Below are 14,904 nucleotides of genomic sequence, written 5' to 3' on the forward strand. Positions count from 1 at the left end.
AACCGCGATGATCATGCCTTCTCCATAAAGTGAAACACATACATGCACATATAAGACAGTATTTTACTCAAAAGGTGTTTATTACTTTACACTTCAAACTCCTGTTTTTCTAGTGTATTTCTAGAACAACCATCTCTAAGACCTATTTTTTCTTTTTGCAGTGAGGCCAGAAATTGTGATGACATTGGTAATTGCGATCCCCCAGACACGTCGCGAAAGCAGGAAGCAAAAGTAGGAATTCAATAGCCACCACCACATTCAAAAATGATAACTGTGTAATTAATTCTAACCATCACAGTGGATAACTCATTATATAAGTAACTCTATAAAAATGTGTCAAAATCCCAATATCTGATAACAATGCTTATTAATGATTACCTGATATATATATATTTTTTTGTAAATTATTTTTACCAATATTTGCGACAACGTGGATAGTCGCAATGTCACCGCAATGGTACATTGGGGCCACAATGGCAGTCGCAGCGTCGTTGTGAATATCGCACACGATAAAAAAAAAACATTTTGGACAGATAACTTGTGTCACAAACACCTCCATTTCTCTCCCATAGGGTCAGAGTATCTCCACCCTGGCCCCTTATGTCGGCTTTCACATCGATTTTCAGCCTTGGGAACCGATCCGATAGATAAAATGGCAGCCGTAACTTTCTATTCAGGTTGTGTCCAGCCAATCGGAACATTCCGGTTGGCGCGGGTAACCACAAATCATTGTGAAACCACTGAGAAATATCCTTGGCCAGAGACATCACTATCAATTTGAACTTACATTTCTCAAAAACTTCTGAACGGATTTACACCAAATAAGCAAAGGCACTTCCTTGAACCAACCGCTATCTCCCTGCCAAATTTGGTGCAAGTCAGTTCAGCAGTTCGAGCTGCAGGTGTGTGTAAGAGTCCTATGGGAATTAACATTACAAATGCAAGCTTATTTCGTGTTCCAAACTCTCGGCCCCCACTGCACGGATCACCCTCAAACTTTCAATAACTAAAATATCCACTGTGACGTTTGTGGAAAATTTTCGTATAGATCGGTCAAACTATGGCAAAGGTATAGCCAAGTCAAAAAATGCTTTTCCTAGGGACACTAGGTCCTAACAGTAACAACCTACTGGTGACTTCCAGTAGGTAATATACATATATATTAAGGAAAGTTTTTTTTAGGGTTTTAGGGTGGGCATTTTTAGGGCTTAAAGTGGGTATAGGTTGCGTTTTAAATGTACATTTAAGGTAAGTATATAGGTACGTTTTCTTTTTTTAAAGGGTGTAGGGTGGACATTTTTAGGGTTTAGGGTGGGTATGGGTTTTTGGGTGGTGAATAAAATTTTTAGTTTTAGGGCCTCTATGGGTTTTTGAGTGGAAAGTGTAATTTTAGGGTTTAGGGCCAGTATGGGTTTTTAGGTTGTAAGGATCATTTTAGGGCAGGAATGTTTTTTTTGGTGTCAACAAAATTGTTAGGGTTTAGCTTGGGTTTGGGTTTTTGAGTGGCATGGGTAATTTTAAGGTTAGAGTGAGAATAGGCTTTTGGGTTGCAAGGGAATTCTTAGGGTTTAGGGTGGGAATGGGTTTTTGGGTGGCAATGTTAATGTTGAGGTTTAAGGTGGGTATAGGTTTTTTGGGTGGGAAGGGTCATTGTAGGGTATAGGGTGGGTATGGGTTTTGGGTGGCAAAGAAGAAGCTCTCTTCATACCAAAGCATGATATCCATTACCATTTGAATTTTGGAAAATGCCTGAAGCCATTGCAGGGTGAGTGCTGTGGCATATGGGGCCCTCCGGATAATCCGTGTGACTGCCTGTTCCCATGCTGTCGCCACTTGCCGGACTATGTGGGGGCAGTCTTTAGGAGTGTGTGAACCCATCATGAGATAGCTTGGGAGTGTCCTACTGGTATTCCGATCCACCAGCAGTTCTTTCTCCATGTTCCGGCCCGCCGCGCACCATTGTACTGCGTATTGTAAAAGTCCCACCAAATAATATAGCCGAAAATATGGAAGACCACGGCCACCTGATCTTGTATCAAGCTTAAGGACCTGTAGTTTGACTTGGCTGCGCCCTCCAGCCCATAGCAAGGATATCACGAGGCTGTTTAGTGTGTCAAACATGGCTTTTGGCACTGTACAGAACAAATTTTGGAGCACATATTGGCATCTCTGGAGCATCACCATCCTTGCCATCGCTACTCTGCCAATGGCTGAGAGGGAGTCTATTCCAGAATTTCACTGACTCTTTGAGGCCATATATGACTTTCCTTACATTCAAGTTGTATTGCTCTTCCAGTTTGTGTGTCACATGTATACCAAGGTATCAAAAGTGGCTGCTCTCTCATTGAATCCAACTTCCGGAAGGTTTGATGACTCCTCCATCACTAGAGCTGCTAGAGGGAAAGCAACAGTTCTTTTGGCAATTCACGTGTAGGCCCGATGACCCTCCAAAAAAAGTGAATATGCCCCATAGCACCAGGATTGCCTCTTCCGGGTGTCGAACATACAACAGCACGTCATCTGCATATAATGAGACGACAAGTGTACGGCCATCTACAGGTATACCCCACTGATTCATGTCCTATCGTAGCCTGATTGTGAGTGGCTCCATCGACAGGGCAAATGAGTGGCAACAGTGGACATCCCTGTCTTGTGGCCCTCACAATAGTAAAGGCTTCCGCAATCAGTCCCCCACTTCGAATCCTAGCACTTGGTTGATGGTAGGCTGTGTCTATCTCTCATGTCCAAAACCTAGGGCCAGTTTTCAGAGGGTCGGGGCATGAACAGCAGCCCATTTTCTAATTACCAACACAGCCTTGTTATGGTTGTCTTAGGGGCATTTTATATTCCTGAGAGGCAAGAAACCACCCATCGTGAAAAGGAGACCAGTAGAACTGTAATATTCTGAGCTGCAAGAGATCAAACATTGTTAAATGGACACCAGTAACACTAGAATTCAGCGCTGCTAGAGATCAATCACCATGAATGGGAGACTAGTAACACCAGCATTCTGAGTTGCCAGAGATCACACATCATGAGAGGGACATCAGCAACATAGTAACAGTGATCCAGTGAAAGGACAGGATGAAAATTTCACAATCGGCAAATTCCTCCAAGATGGGCCCCTATACACATTCAAGTTTTCTGACTGTTTCGCTCGGGGTCAAGTTTTATTTTAACTTTGATCTGGATTAGTCAATGCCTAGCTAACCTTCACAGATCAACATTTTCCTTTGGTCAATGCACCATTAGTCGAGTAGTTGGTGAGATTAACAAATTTATTAATTTTATCTTCTATCTCTCAATAAAATAATCAAAGACTCCGGGTAAGATTCAATGAATTTTATCTAATCACTCAGTCAAAATGAACGCTCATATGTACAGTGCAAAGTCCATCAACTTTCATGGGAGAGAATAATTCATTTATCAAAGTGCATTCAATGTATAGACTCATTCAACAAATAAATGCATTAGGAGTGATAGATGAAGAGACAAAGGACATGATAAATCACACATTTGCAAAAGATATGCAAATGTAAGACAGAATAATATTTACCAATTGGTGAAACAGGGAAACCCAACCCTCTGGCCAAAGGACTGGTGGGGGTCTCCTGACTTAGAATCAGCTGACAAAGACTATTGAACAGGAGCAGGATAGGATCATTCTTACTACACTTCTCTAGAACCCCAATGCCCCAGAGCGCATCCCTCTCTTACACTCTCTCCCTCCTCGATATTCTTCCACCATTCTTCAATATAATAAGGCTGTCTTTCAGGAATTAATCTTCCCAGTCTGTTCTCTTCTTTCCAGCAGCAGCTCTCGCCCACTTTTTTCACTTAAATCACTCTAGTAATACTCTTTAATTCTGCATGTCCCACCCTCAAAAGTTGCAAATATCAATGAATCATGGAATGTGATTGGGCAGGGGAAAGGGAGTTGTCATCACCCCATACTGTCAAGTTTAATTTCTTAGCTAATTCTTTGTTTAGCAAAACCCTTCCCCTTTAGCTCATTTATTATTCTGCTTTAGTATTTCAGCTGAAACCATAAAAGCATAGTTATAGCATTCATATAACCATTAATAAATACAATTTGAATTCAGTGTCTCTGCTACTGAGTCATAAGATCTTCAGGTTAGGAGCAATTGCCATTGACACAGTGATTGCATTACAGATATCTTGGTTTTTGTGTTCTGTGCGCATCTGATCACAGGCATCTTGTGACCCGATTTAGAGTTTACTGAAGAACTGTATTTAGTCACAAAAGTGAAAGAATATGCTGTTCCCCCAAACCAACGGTTTTCCCACCTTAAATAGAATCAGCAGAGTTAACAACTTTCTGTGAACAAAGCCCCTATTGGCTCTGTTGACGGAAAGCACTCTCAGGCAACAGAACAGAGAAGGGACTGTCTGACGAAGGGCATAGCACCACCCATTTTATTTAGGGTAAACAATCGGATGTGATGTGTTTTTGTCCCTCTGTTACCTGGCAGTATAACCTGGCGATGAAAAGACAGAAAAAACACATGACACACACACCGAGGTAGAAACAAACTCCCTGCACATGGTGGTGAATAGTATTTTTTGTTTTCAATTACATATTCCCACTTTTTGAAAAATTAAAACGTAAGTAAATTTTGGCGAATGAAAGTCAGAACCAACAGTGTCTGTCCACCAAACGATGAGTACCTTGACTGTAACTGTGTGGCCGGCAGTGATCTCTAAGTTTGGCAACTGGTAGTTCGACTGCCAAACCGGCCCTTAGGTTTTGTGTTACTTAAAGCTCTGATCAATGGATTAGAAGGTATCTTTGTTTTTGGCATATCTACGCTCCGCAATTAATCATTGTTTGAGGTTTATGCTGTGCTTTTGGGGCATTCGATCTGTCACAAAAATATACATGGAAACATTTATCAAATAGTTGTTGTGTTCGTACTCTCTAACCTGAACTCTTTGTTCCTCTTCAGCCTTCTAATTGCAAATCCCAGAAAAGTGTGTGTGCTTTTTCAGTCACTGTTGCCAAACTGTGTAATTCTCTTCCTTTATATCTCTGATTGATGCCTGATAACCTTGTTTGTACAAAGCTTCTAAAAACTTGTCAATTTCTTCAATTAAAACCTTAACCTCTGGCTGCAGCGTTCTCTTCTTTAGCACTAGAAAACTAGTTGGTATTGCTGTACTCCTCAAATAACTGGAACAAATACATGTCTTAGAAGCTTTCTTATTCATCTCAATACATTCTGTGGATATCGCCATTTAACGATAATGTCATTATATCCATGTCAATTCATGCCGTAATTATTGGATTAGACATCCAGGTTTTTGTTTTAATCCATTTTGTCAGCAGTCATCATTACCAATTTTACCTATGTTTATTATTATGTGTTACATATATATCAGTGTCCATTATAATGTGTGATATGAACATTGTTAGTGGATGACTAACAATGTGCTTTGGATCTCATTACCAATTTGCAAATCTTTTAGTTCATAAATGAGTAAAATACTGTGGTCACCATATTGTTAATACTAGTTCTATGCTAATGCGTTGTGACTATAACATAGAGAAGCATTCCTGGATTTTGTTACTTCATATCCATACAAGAAAACAAATTGATTTTTGTAATGCTGATATTTTTATTTTTTGTCTCATAAAATGCTAATGCTTATATATATTTTTTTGTTCCGTAGGTGAAAGAAATCCAGAAAAAAAGCAATAGTCAGAGAAATATCGTGGACACTAAGAACTGCAATTCAACTTTTGAGACACTAGCCCCCTGAAAAGTACGAAACAGTTTTTGGAGACTTTATTCCACTAAAGAATCTATATGTAATTTCTAGCCATGAGTGCTCCTTGTGCAAACAACCTTTTTCTGTCAAAATTGGTAGGAGACCCCAATGGATGCCTCATGAATTTGACATAGTACGTCACATCAAAAGAGTAAGGAGTATTTCATGAGTATGACTACAAATTAACATTCCAAGGAACTCTAATTCATCAAGGAACCCACAAAGGCGAAAGGCCACAAAAATGTACAGCTTGTAATAAATATTTCCAGGAAAACATCTTTGCAGTTCTAATACTATTGCTAAGAATACAGAAGGTAGAAAGGTTATTTATCATCTATATGTGTAAGTAAACTGCAACTAACTTGAAAGTACTAACCTGGACATACACAGGAGAAGCTACACACATTAGCCCAGTGTCTCTAGCATTTTATTACGAGGAATTCCTTATTTAAACATAATGTGCGCATTATGGAGGAGGCGCACAATTGGTCTACATGTGACCGTGATTTCTATATAAATGCCCATTAGGAAAACATCAAGGAGATCTCCGCATACTAAATAAATCTACAATGTTTACCAAGCCGTCTGTTACAAAAAGCCATTCGATGGTAGGCCAACTAAATCGTACTGAAGAAAAAACTTTATACTGTCTCAAATGTAAAGGTTTTTTCACAAATGGCTCTCTCATTGGACAAAAGTCAGGCCACACTGAACCAAGACCATATAAATGCAGTGAGTGTGACCAGACATTTATTACAAAGGCGCAGAAGAAGATAGATCAACAAACTCATACTGGCGAGAAACCATGTGAATGTTCTGAATGCAATAAGGCTTTCAATCAAACGGGTGAACTGGTACTACATCACAGAAATAACACTACGAAGAATCCATATACATTTTCTGAATGTGACAAGACTTTCAAGGAAAAGAGTGATTTATCATCACATGAGAGATTTCAAGATGGGGAAAAACCATATAGATGTTCAGAATGTAATAAGACTTTCAGTCAAAATAAAAATCTGAGAATACATCTGAAAATCCACACAGGGGAGAAACCATATAAATGTTCTGAATGTGACCAGGCTTTCGCGCAGAAGAGCAGTCTTTCAGTTCATCAGAAAATCCACACAGGGGAGAAAGCATATAAATGTTCTGAATGTGAAAAGGCTTTCAGTAAAAAAGCAAATTTAAGGCTGCATCACATGTCTCACAGCGGTGAGACTCCTCACAAATGTTCTGAGTGTGACAAGGGTTTCAGAACCAAACGTCAACTAATGCAACATCAGAAGGTTCACACTGGAGAAAAACCATATAAATGCACTGAATGTGACAAGACTTTTAAGCAAAAGGTTGACTTATCATCACATGAGAGAATTCACACTGGGGAAAAACTATATAGATGTTCTGAATGTAATAAGGATTTTCGTCAAAAAACACATCTGATAATTCATCAGAGAATACACACTGGCGAGAAACCATATAAATGTTCTGAGTGTGTCAAGTGCTTCATCACGAAGGGCAACCTAATAATACATCAAAGAATTCACACCGGCGAGAAACCATATACATGTTCTGAATGCCAAAAACATTTCAGCAGAAAAGATGAACTATCCACACACCAGAGAATTCACACTGGTGAGAAACCTTATAAATGTTCTCAATGTGAGAAGGCTTTCATTAGAAAGAAACACCTGTTGATACATCAGCTGATTCACACTGGTGAGAAACCATATAAATGTTCAGTATGTTCTAAAGCTTTCAATCAAAAAGGTAATATGTTGACACATGTGAGAAGCCATGCATCTTTACTACATGTGTAGGACCAATGACAATTGACATAATTTACAACGATGAAACCATGTATATTTACTAAATGTGACAACTGTTTCAAGGAAAAGGATCATCTATCACCCCACCTGAGAAGAGATAAAGGAAAGAAATCAAATTGATGTACTAAAGGACCGATAAGAGTTGGGTCATTATTTATTGCCCCTGATAAATACTGATACCATGTGGTACATATATGATGTATTTATCAGGTGCCATAAGTTAGACCTATTACAAGTTTATGGGGAATAACATGCATGTTTTGGTCTTTAACGCACCTAAATCCACATGATACTGTAAACACCATATGTTTTCCCCTGCTAACTTTTGGCAGGTTTGACCTGCCAAAATGTAACACAGGTTGAGCTATTTAACACATCCAGATGTGTTAAATACCTTCAAACTCTTAATTCCAATTTTTGAGTAAACACTGGTTAACACATGGTTCAGAAAATTACAACCAGCTCATACGCAGGCCCTAAGTGCAAAAGTCTTTAACTACATATGGTCATCATATGACAGTCACCATAGCCTGAAATTGTGTAAATCCTTTGAATGCGGCAAAATGTTAACTACAGAGATATCACTAATAATACACAAGAGAACTCACAATAGTGTGAAACTGCATGCATGTTCTGAACGTGGTAAGAAATTCATGTAAAGAAAGTCCTCTCTCGTTGCATCAGAAAGTCCAGAACAGGGAGATGAGGAAATCCAGTATATATTTTGCATTTTAATAAGAATTCAGTTGAAAAATTATAAATGACAAAGGCTTGGGCAATAAGGAATCTTGCATGGCAACAGTAAACCATCCTTCGTCCACATAAGTAATGACAACAGCAGTGACTCAAATGTTCAGAATACTGTACAGCGTGGGGAGATGAGAGTAAGTGCTGATTTAATAATTTCATGTAGCAATACAATGTACATTTCAAAACTGTTATAGAACATATCCAGTACATGAAGAGAAATCAGGATTACATGCAGTATAACTGAATAACCATTTAAGCAACAGGTCCAGCAGAAGGAAACTATACAATTGGGCAGAATTTAACATAAAGTAAAAAGTACAAGGTACTACAGAAACATCATACTGATTGAAGTAGAGGCTTAAACAGTTATGTGTGGTTATGAAAAGTCAAAATAATACTCTTAAATGATAGATTACTTGTAAAATACCAGGTTAGTTGACATATTACTACATGATTTGCCAGGTGTGTAGAGAAAAACTGTAAAATCGGAAAGATGCATAATCTGCAATACAGGAAAGATATAGCAGACAAGCGTCACTTTACCAAATTTCAGTATCGTCCAAACAGTTTACAGTATGGCAGAAACACTGGGACCACTAGCAAATTATAAAATTACAATTATTTCTAAACTGTTTCACCACCAAATTCTATAGTCGAGCGAAGTCAAATATATAATATAATGCATCTCTGTACCTTAAGAGTGCTTGAAACTGAGCTTTTCACTTCAAGGTACTACATATAGATTTGTGAACATGAATCAATTTTGGAGACATTATTGGAGTAACAGAAACCTTTTAATTGGATCTGAAAATCAGTCAGTGCACTCATTGAAGTGACTCCCTTCTTTTAAGTTCTTTGTGTGCTAGGCCACCTCTGGATCTGAGGCACACAACAAGGAAAGATATCTGGGACAAAGAAATCTGAAACAAGGGGACAGATGTGTTCCTTGAAATTAATTTTAAATGAGTAATTCCCTCCAGTCACCCTTCCTGAGTGTGCTGGTTGTTATTGCATCACTGCATTTTGACAATTGTTTCTCTCAAGATCTGCCATTTACACAATTACAATAAGAACAATAATTCTCGGCTGAATATTTGTGAGTTGTTGCCTTTAGATGTGGTTAGTGTGATAACATTGAACAGCCCATCTCAAGGAGCATGGCGAAATGGCAGTAATGTTTTTGTTTTAAACTTTACCAGTTTCATAATGAAAAACAATATATTGTTCCAGCTCCAGTTCCATGACTGTTAATAGAATACAGTATGTTGAAGTGAAGGAACATTGCGTATTGCTGCTGAATCTACATATCCATTGCAGTTCCCCCCTGACGAGCACAGACACCAATAGTGCTGCAAAAGAATAAAATGTGATAATACACAACAAGTTGGAGATATTTGTGTTAAGAACACATTGAGACACTTCATAGAGAATAAACATTCAAAGAAGATTAAAGTATGATCCCATTTGGGCACTCCTGCTTTTGACCGACATTTGGCAAATTTTCCACAGTGCTATATCAAAAATGAATCTTTCCACAAAATATGGCTAATCTACCCATGTCATTATTCAACAGAACTGAGAACCATTTGTTTTTAAACCATTTTAGATTTATTAATTCTTGATTTTTCTCCAGTGTGCCTAGTGACAGAATCAGCTATGAAGGGAGGATTTTCTCACAGCTTCCTCTGATAAGTTACATGAACATTACATCGCTGCTCATTTAAGGTTCCTCACCAAAAATTTTTACTGGCAGCCATATTGAACTTTTGTGAGCTGAATGTCAAATCCTACATAGTAGCACAAAGTGGATTCTGAGCAGTATCCATATATGCGCATGCCAATTACCTGATGAGATGTCCCCGGCCTAGAAGAGGTGTGCATTTGTGTCTCTTCGTTTTATGCTTAGCCGAGATCTTTTTCTAATGTGCAATGGCTGTTCATTGAAAGAAGGCAAGTCATTTATTGCACAAACTCCTCTTTAGTCGACTTAATGCTGACAGGATATCGATCTTGAAACATGTTTCTAGGCTTTTTGGTTCTGTGCTGTTGTGTCTCTTTGCAGCTTGTAGATTTCCTTTAGCCGTTCCTCTGCTAAGGCCTTAACCACGCCATTGCTTCAGGATAACTGTCTGTACATTATCAAACCAGGCATTTAAAAGTCTTTGCTGTTTTCTAATCTTTGTTTACCTAAATTAAATTGTTTGCAATGTGTCCTCTTGCATCTTGGTTCCCAGATCATGATTATAGATTTTGATAAACAGAAATTTCTTGGGACATCTGCACACAAACAGCAAAATGCTTGTGTTGCTTATTCATAGGGACATCAGGAAATGCTCTAAGTAGTTTGCTATGCCTAAAAATTGAACAGAAGAGTCAAGATGCAACCTTGGTCGAGTACTTTTGTCTGTGGCAAATGTTGTGCATCGTGTGCCATTTAGGCCTATCCTGAAGGTGCTTTAAAATCTGTTTATAATCTGGCTGTTATTTCTAAGGTTGGATGTGGATGTGGAAGACCAGACTAACACTCTGTGAAAAGTCCCAAAAAGCACCATACAAGTTATTTATCTCGAGGTGGAAAACTCCTAGTCAGATTTTTGGATGATCTGACCTATTGTCAATAGACCACATCTGAAGCTGCCTTGAGTTAGGTATAACAAGTTTGTCCTCTGGCAATTCATTTATATGATCTAGAATATTTGTGTTTTATTTTTCATCTATATCAATGAAACTGATTGGTGTTTGTGAGCTTGGTTCTGAGACCTCACCTTTGTTCTTTAGAGATATGACTACGCTTGTTTTTCAGAACTCTGTAAGCATACTATACTTTAGCAGGTGTAAACTAGCCTGCCAGGATGATTGAATGTGCGTCCACAGATCTTTGGTGTTTAGTGTCTGCACTATGGCCGTGGCTATCATTTTTAGAAAATTGTTTCAAAATATCCTACTCCTTATTAAACTGGTACAGTTGAGTTTATATTATTTTGCAAGTACCCTATACGTTGACACCAATAACCAGAATGACTTAGCATTACTGACAACTGCTTCCTCGATATAGAGATACCATTTCTGCTTTTCACATTGAGTTTTATTCGTTTGATTTTAATACATTGGATCTTTTGTCAAGCTGACCGTTGTTGCCAATGATGAGGTATCTGGAACTCCGGTCAGGGCTGATGCTAGCTTGTTTTCAAGGAAGAACTGTTCCAGGCTAGTATTCTTCTTGTCTCTTCTAGGAAAGTCTTGGGAGATGATTGGAGTGCCCTGTTGGGATGGGAATGTCCCTCGGAGGGTGTACAGATGTGTTTCCTTGCTCTATGTCTTCAAATGAGAGGATCTGGGATCCAGGTTTTGATTTTGGTTGTGGTTTCAATCTAATCTAGTGTGTGCAGAGGACTAGGCCTACCCCTTGATATAAAAAAGCTCCTGGACCTGACATTGGACTACTGGTGTTAATCCGGAATATAGCTCGGGTGGCAGCCTACCGTGTATTGCTAGTCAGTGGGTGTGACGCAGCCTCTTTACCTGTGTCAGTTGTCGGGGGAAATCTAGTCTACATCTAAATTAAATAAATATTTATAAAGAAAAAATATGAATTCATTTATTGTAATTCAATTTCTTCCCACCCTATTCCCCTATAAACCCACAACCCGCTACAGAACTAAAAAACTCTAAATTTAATTAACCGAAAATTAATCACTGCTAAAAATGTAACATAATTTTTTAAAGCAATACTTATACAAAAAAATAGATCACATACTTTTAAAATACCTACTAAAATATATAACACTGATTTAAAAATCGATATTTTAATCCACTATATTTTTGCAAACGATATTACTAACTGCGATATTTAAAAAAAACTGCGATATTTAAAAAAAAAAAGTATTTTAAAGCTGATATTCTTGACCACAATATTCTTGCTGTCGATATTTCTGTATCACAATATTTCTAACTCGATATTTGTGTATGTTGATATTTGAAGCTCGATATTCTGTCTGTGCACTGTGTATTACTAGTCAGAGGTTGTGACTCAGCCTCTTTACCTGTGTCAATGGAGTAGAGGCCTAGTGGTGCCTGAATAATGGAGGTGTGTGGGATCCTGGGGTCCATTATAGATGCTGCTGGCCTGGCCTTGTGCACCCTAGTGGAGGTAAGCTTGCTTCCTCAGGCATTGAAAGTATATTGCTGACATTCCTGAATCTGAGGGGAGGGGGGCGTAGACACTGTAGTAGCAAGAGACAGTTGATTTTTTAAATTCTGCTTCATTGGGAGAAGCTGCTGATTAGTCTTCTTGCAGCATTGTTATTTGGTAGATGGTGGAGGTGAAGTATGGGAATGAAGATTCTTGTTCAAGGTGAAAGGGGCCCCTTAGATTAGGCCTCCTTTTTATTTTCCCCTGATCACTTTTCAGTGTGGCCTGCCAGCTTTGTTGTCATGTCACCATTAAGATTCAACCACATGTCACCATCGCAGGACACAATCAGTTAAATCAGTGGAAACAGTACTCACAATAATAAGCATTCATAAATGTTACCTGATCAATGACAATATTGTCAATAAAGCATTTTTGATTGAAAACAACATATTTGTCAGTCATTCTTCACAATCTCTATGCTTAAAAATGCAGCCGTAGGACCAACGTGAAGGGGTCTCTGCACTTCTCAGCTTGAGTATGCAGCTCTGGCTCAGAGCGCCTCAGAGCCAAATGAAACCCCTCGATGGGGCACATCTTTAACTCCCATGGAGACTTATGGCAGGTTTTTGTAAACATCTCCTCGGGTTTGCTGTGTTCCTTGCAGTCCCTAGACACATCAGGCACACATTGGTTGTGCATTTGTGTTTCCAGGGGTACTACAAGAAAAGAAAATGTACACAATAGCCCCTGCCAGTGGCTTTATAGGGTGCCCCAAACTCCATTCCATAAATATTATATTAGCAGCTTTTTTTCCCATGTAGCCCCTTGTCGCATGTCCATCTTTCTTTTTGTATATTTTGCTGGGTGTCCTGGTCCCACCTGGGATACCTACAACTAACCTGGGTTCATTGGAGGCTGTGAGATGGTGCCCCAAGTGGCCTCTGCCTGGCCGTCCCTTTGCGCTCAACACCTCTCTCCTAGCACCATACGAGAGCTTGTAAAACGTCTTTCTGCCCCCACCGGGCTGGACCCTTTTCTGCTCACAGCCACGGAAGGATGCTTGCAACATCCCCTGCCGACGAACAGCATAAGCAAAGAAATGTGAGGCTGGCATACCGACCCCCTCAAACTTGGGCATGAGGGGCGACATTGCAGCTGGTCTTCAGTTGTCTTCTCCAAGCGTGACATGAGGGATGTGGTCCTCACGATGCAGTGCAGGGTCCTAGGAGATCACCCAGTTTGGTCATCTTGTGCAGCCCTTTCACAACCAGCCAGCAGGACACCTCTTGCCTGCATCCCTCAGCCATCAGAGCCTCCTGCTGTCTTGCAGGGCACATGTGTGGGGTACTGGAGTTTAGGTTTTTTCCCCAACTGGTCCTCTTGGGGTATTAAGGGGCCAGTGTTGCTGTCTCTGGAGGGACCCATCCTGGTCAGGTCAGCTGGAGTCAAAATCCTTAGTCAATCTTTGCAGGGCATTAGCTGTTTTCTCTTTCCAGCTGGGCATCCATTCTGCTGCTGTCGGCACGCAGGTCTAGGGTCTTCACAATTGTCTCTACCTTGTGCAGTAGTGTCTTAGTGGCGGTGGAAAGTTTTAGGGGCCAATCAACCCTGGCCAAACCTATGAAGCCACATCATTCCTCCAACCCTGTCCCTACCCTCCTGCACAGCATTCTGCGAAAACCTAAAATTGGGACTTTATGATTTCTCTGATAACTCCTGTGAGGGCCTCAGCTCTGCCCATAGTTGACATCATTGCCGGACTCCTTCCCGCCAAAACTTCAAAAGTGAGACACTCCTGTGATGGCTGCAATCTGGCCCTCCTCCCCTGTTCGAATGAGCCTCTTCTAGCCCAGGTGCAGTGTGACAAGTTAATTATCAGCTGCAGATTTCCTCTCCACTCCTTCCTTTCCCAGTAGCTGATTCAATCGCTCATGATTGCTCTTTTAGTGTGTAGAGGCCCTTGCTCCTTCTGCTTTTATTGACTTTCCCGGTACAGGGGGCAGGGTTAAAGAAACTGACCATGAACTGATACTGAGCCATATGATAAACCCAGAAGTCCTATAAAATGTGGTTGTGTGTTTTTGTGATCTGAAACTTCAAACTCTGTGTGCATGTTTTAACCCAGTTTGATACCTCGTGGACTTTGTAGTCCTACGTGGAGTGAAACTACTTCAGGGCAGATTTTGCATACATGTATAATACAGTGAAAGCACTACAGATTTTCCAGTAACAATCACAGATGTACACTAGGAATACCTGTTCAAATTAAAATACCTAGTCCAGGTCAGTACCAATCCTTCCAGAGTCCCACATGTAACCAGACGAGCGTCTCTTATACTAGCTGCCCAGAAGCAGCGTATCTTAAAATGCAGACACTGGTAGTATGCATAATAAGTCCAA

At 39.8% G+C, this 14,904-nt stretch overlaps 1 protein-coding gene across 1 annotated transcript in view; it reads left to right on the forward strand.

Moving 5' to 3' along the window:
- Positions 1 to 12,947, forward strand: part of LOC147658875 (uncharacterized) — a 55,860-nt gene extending 42,913 nt beyond the window's left edge. The window contains exon 2 of the mRNA XM_086952075.1: positions 5,692 to 12,947. Coding sequence (XP_086808201.1) covers positions 6,360 to 7,610 — 1,251 coding nt within the window. The 5' untranslated portion in view covers positions 5,692 to 6,359 and the 3' untranslated portion in view covers positions 7,611 to 12,947. The remainder of the gene's footprint in view (positions 1 to 5,691) is intronic.
- The last annotated feature ends 1,957 nt before the right edge of the window (positions 12,948 to 14,904 follow it).

This window comes from Lissotriton vulgaris, unplaced genomic scaffold (assembly GCF_964263255.1).
Source record: "Lissotriton vulgaris unplaced genomic scaffold, aLisVul1.2 SCAFFOLD_520, whole genome shotgun sequence".
Lineage (NCBI taxonomy): Eukaryota > Metazoa > Chordata > Amphibia > Caudata > Salamandridae > Lissotriton > Lissotriton vulgaris.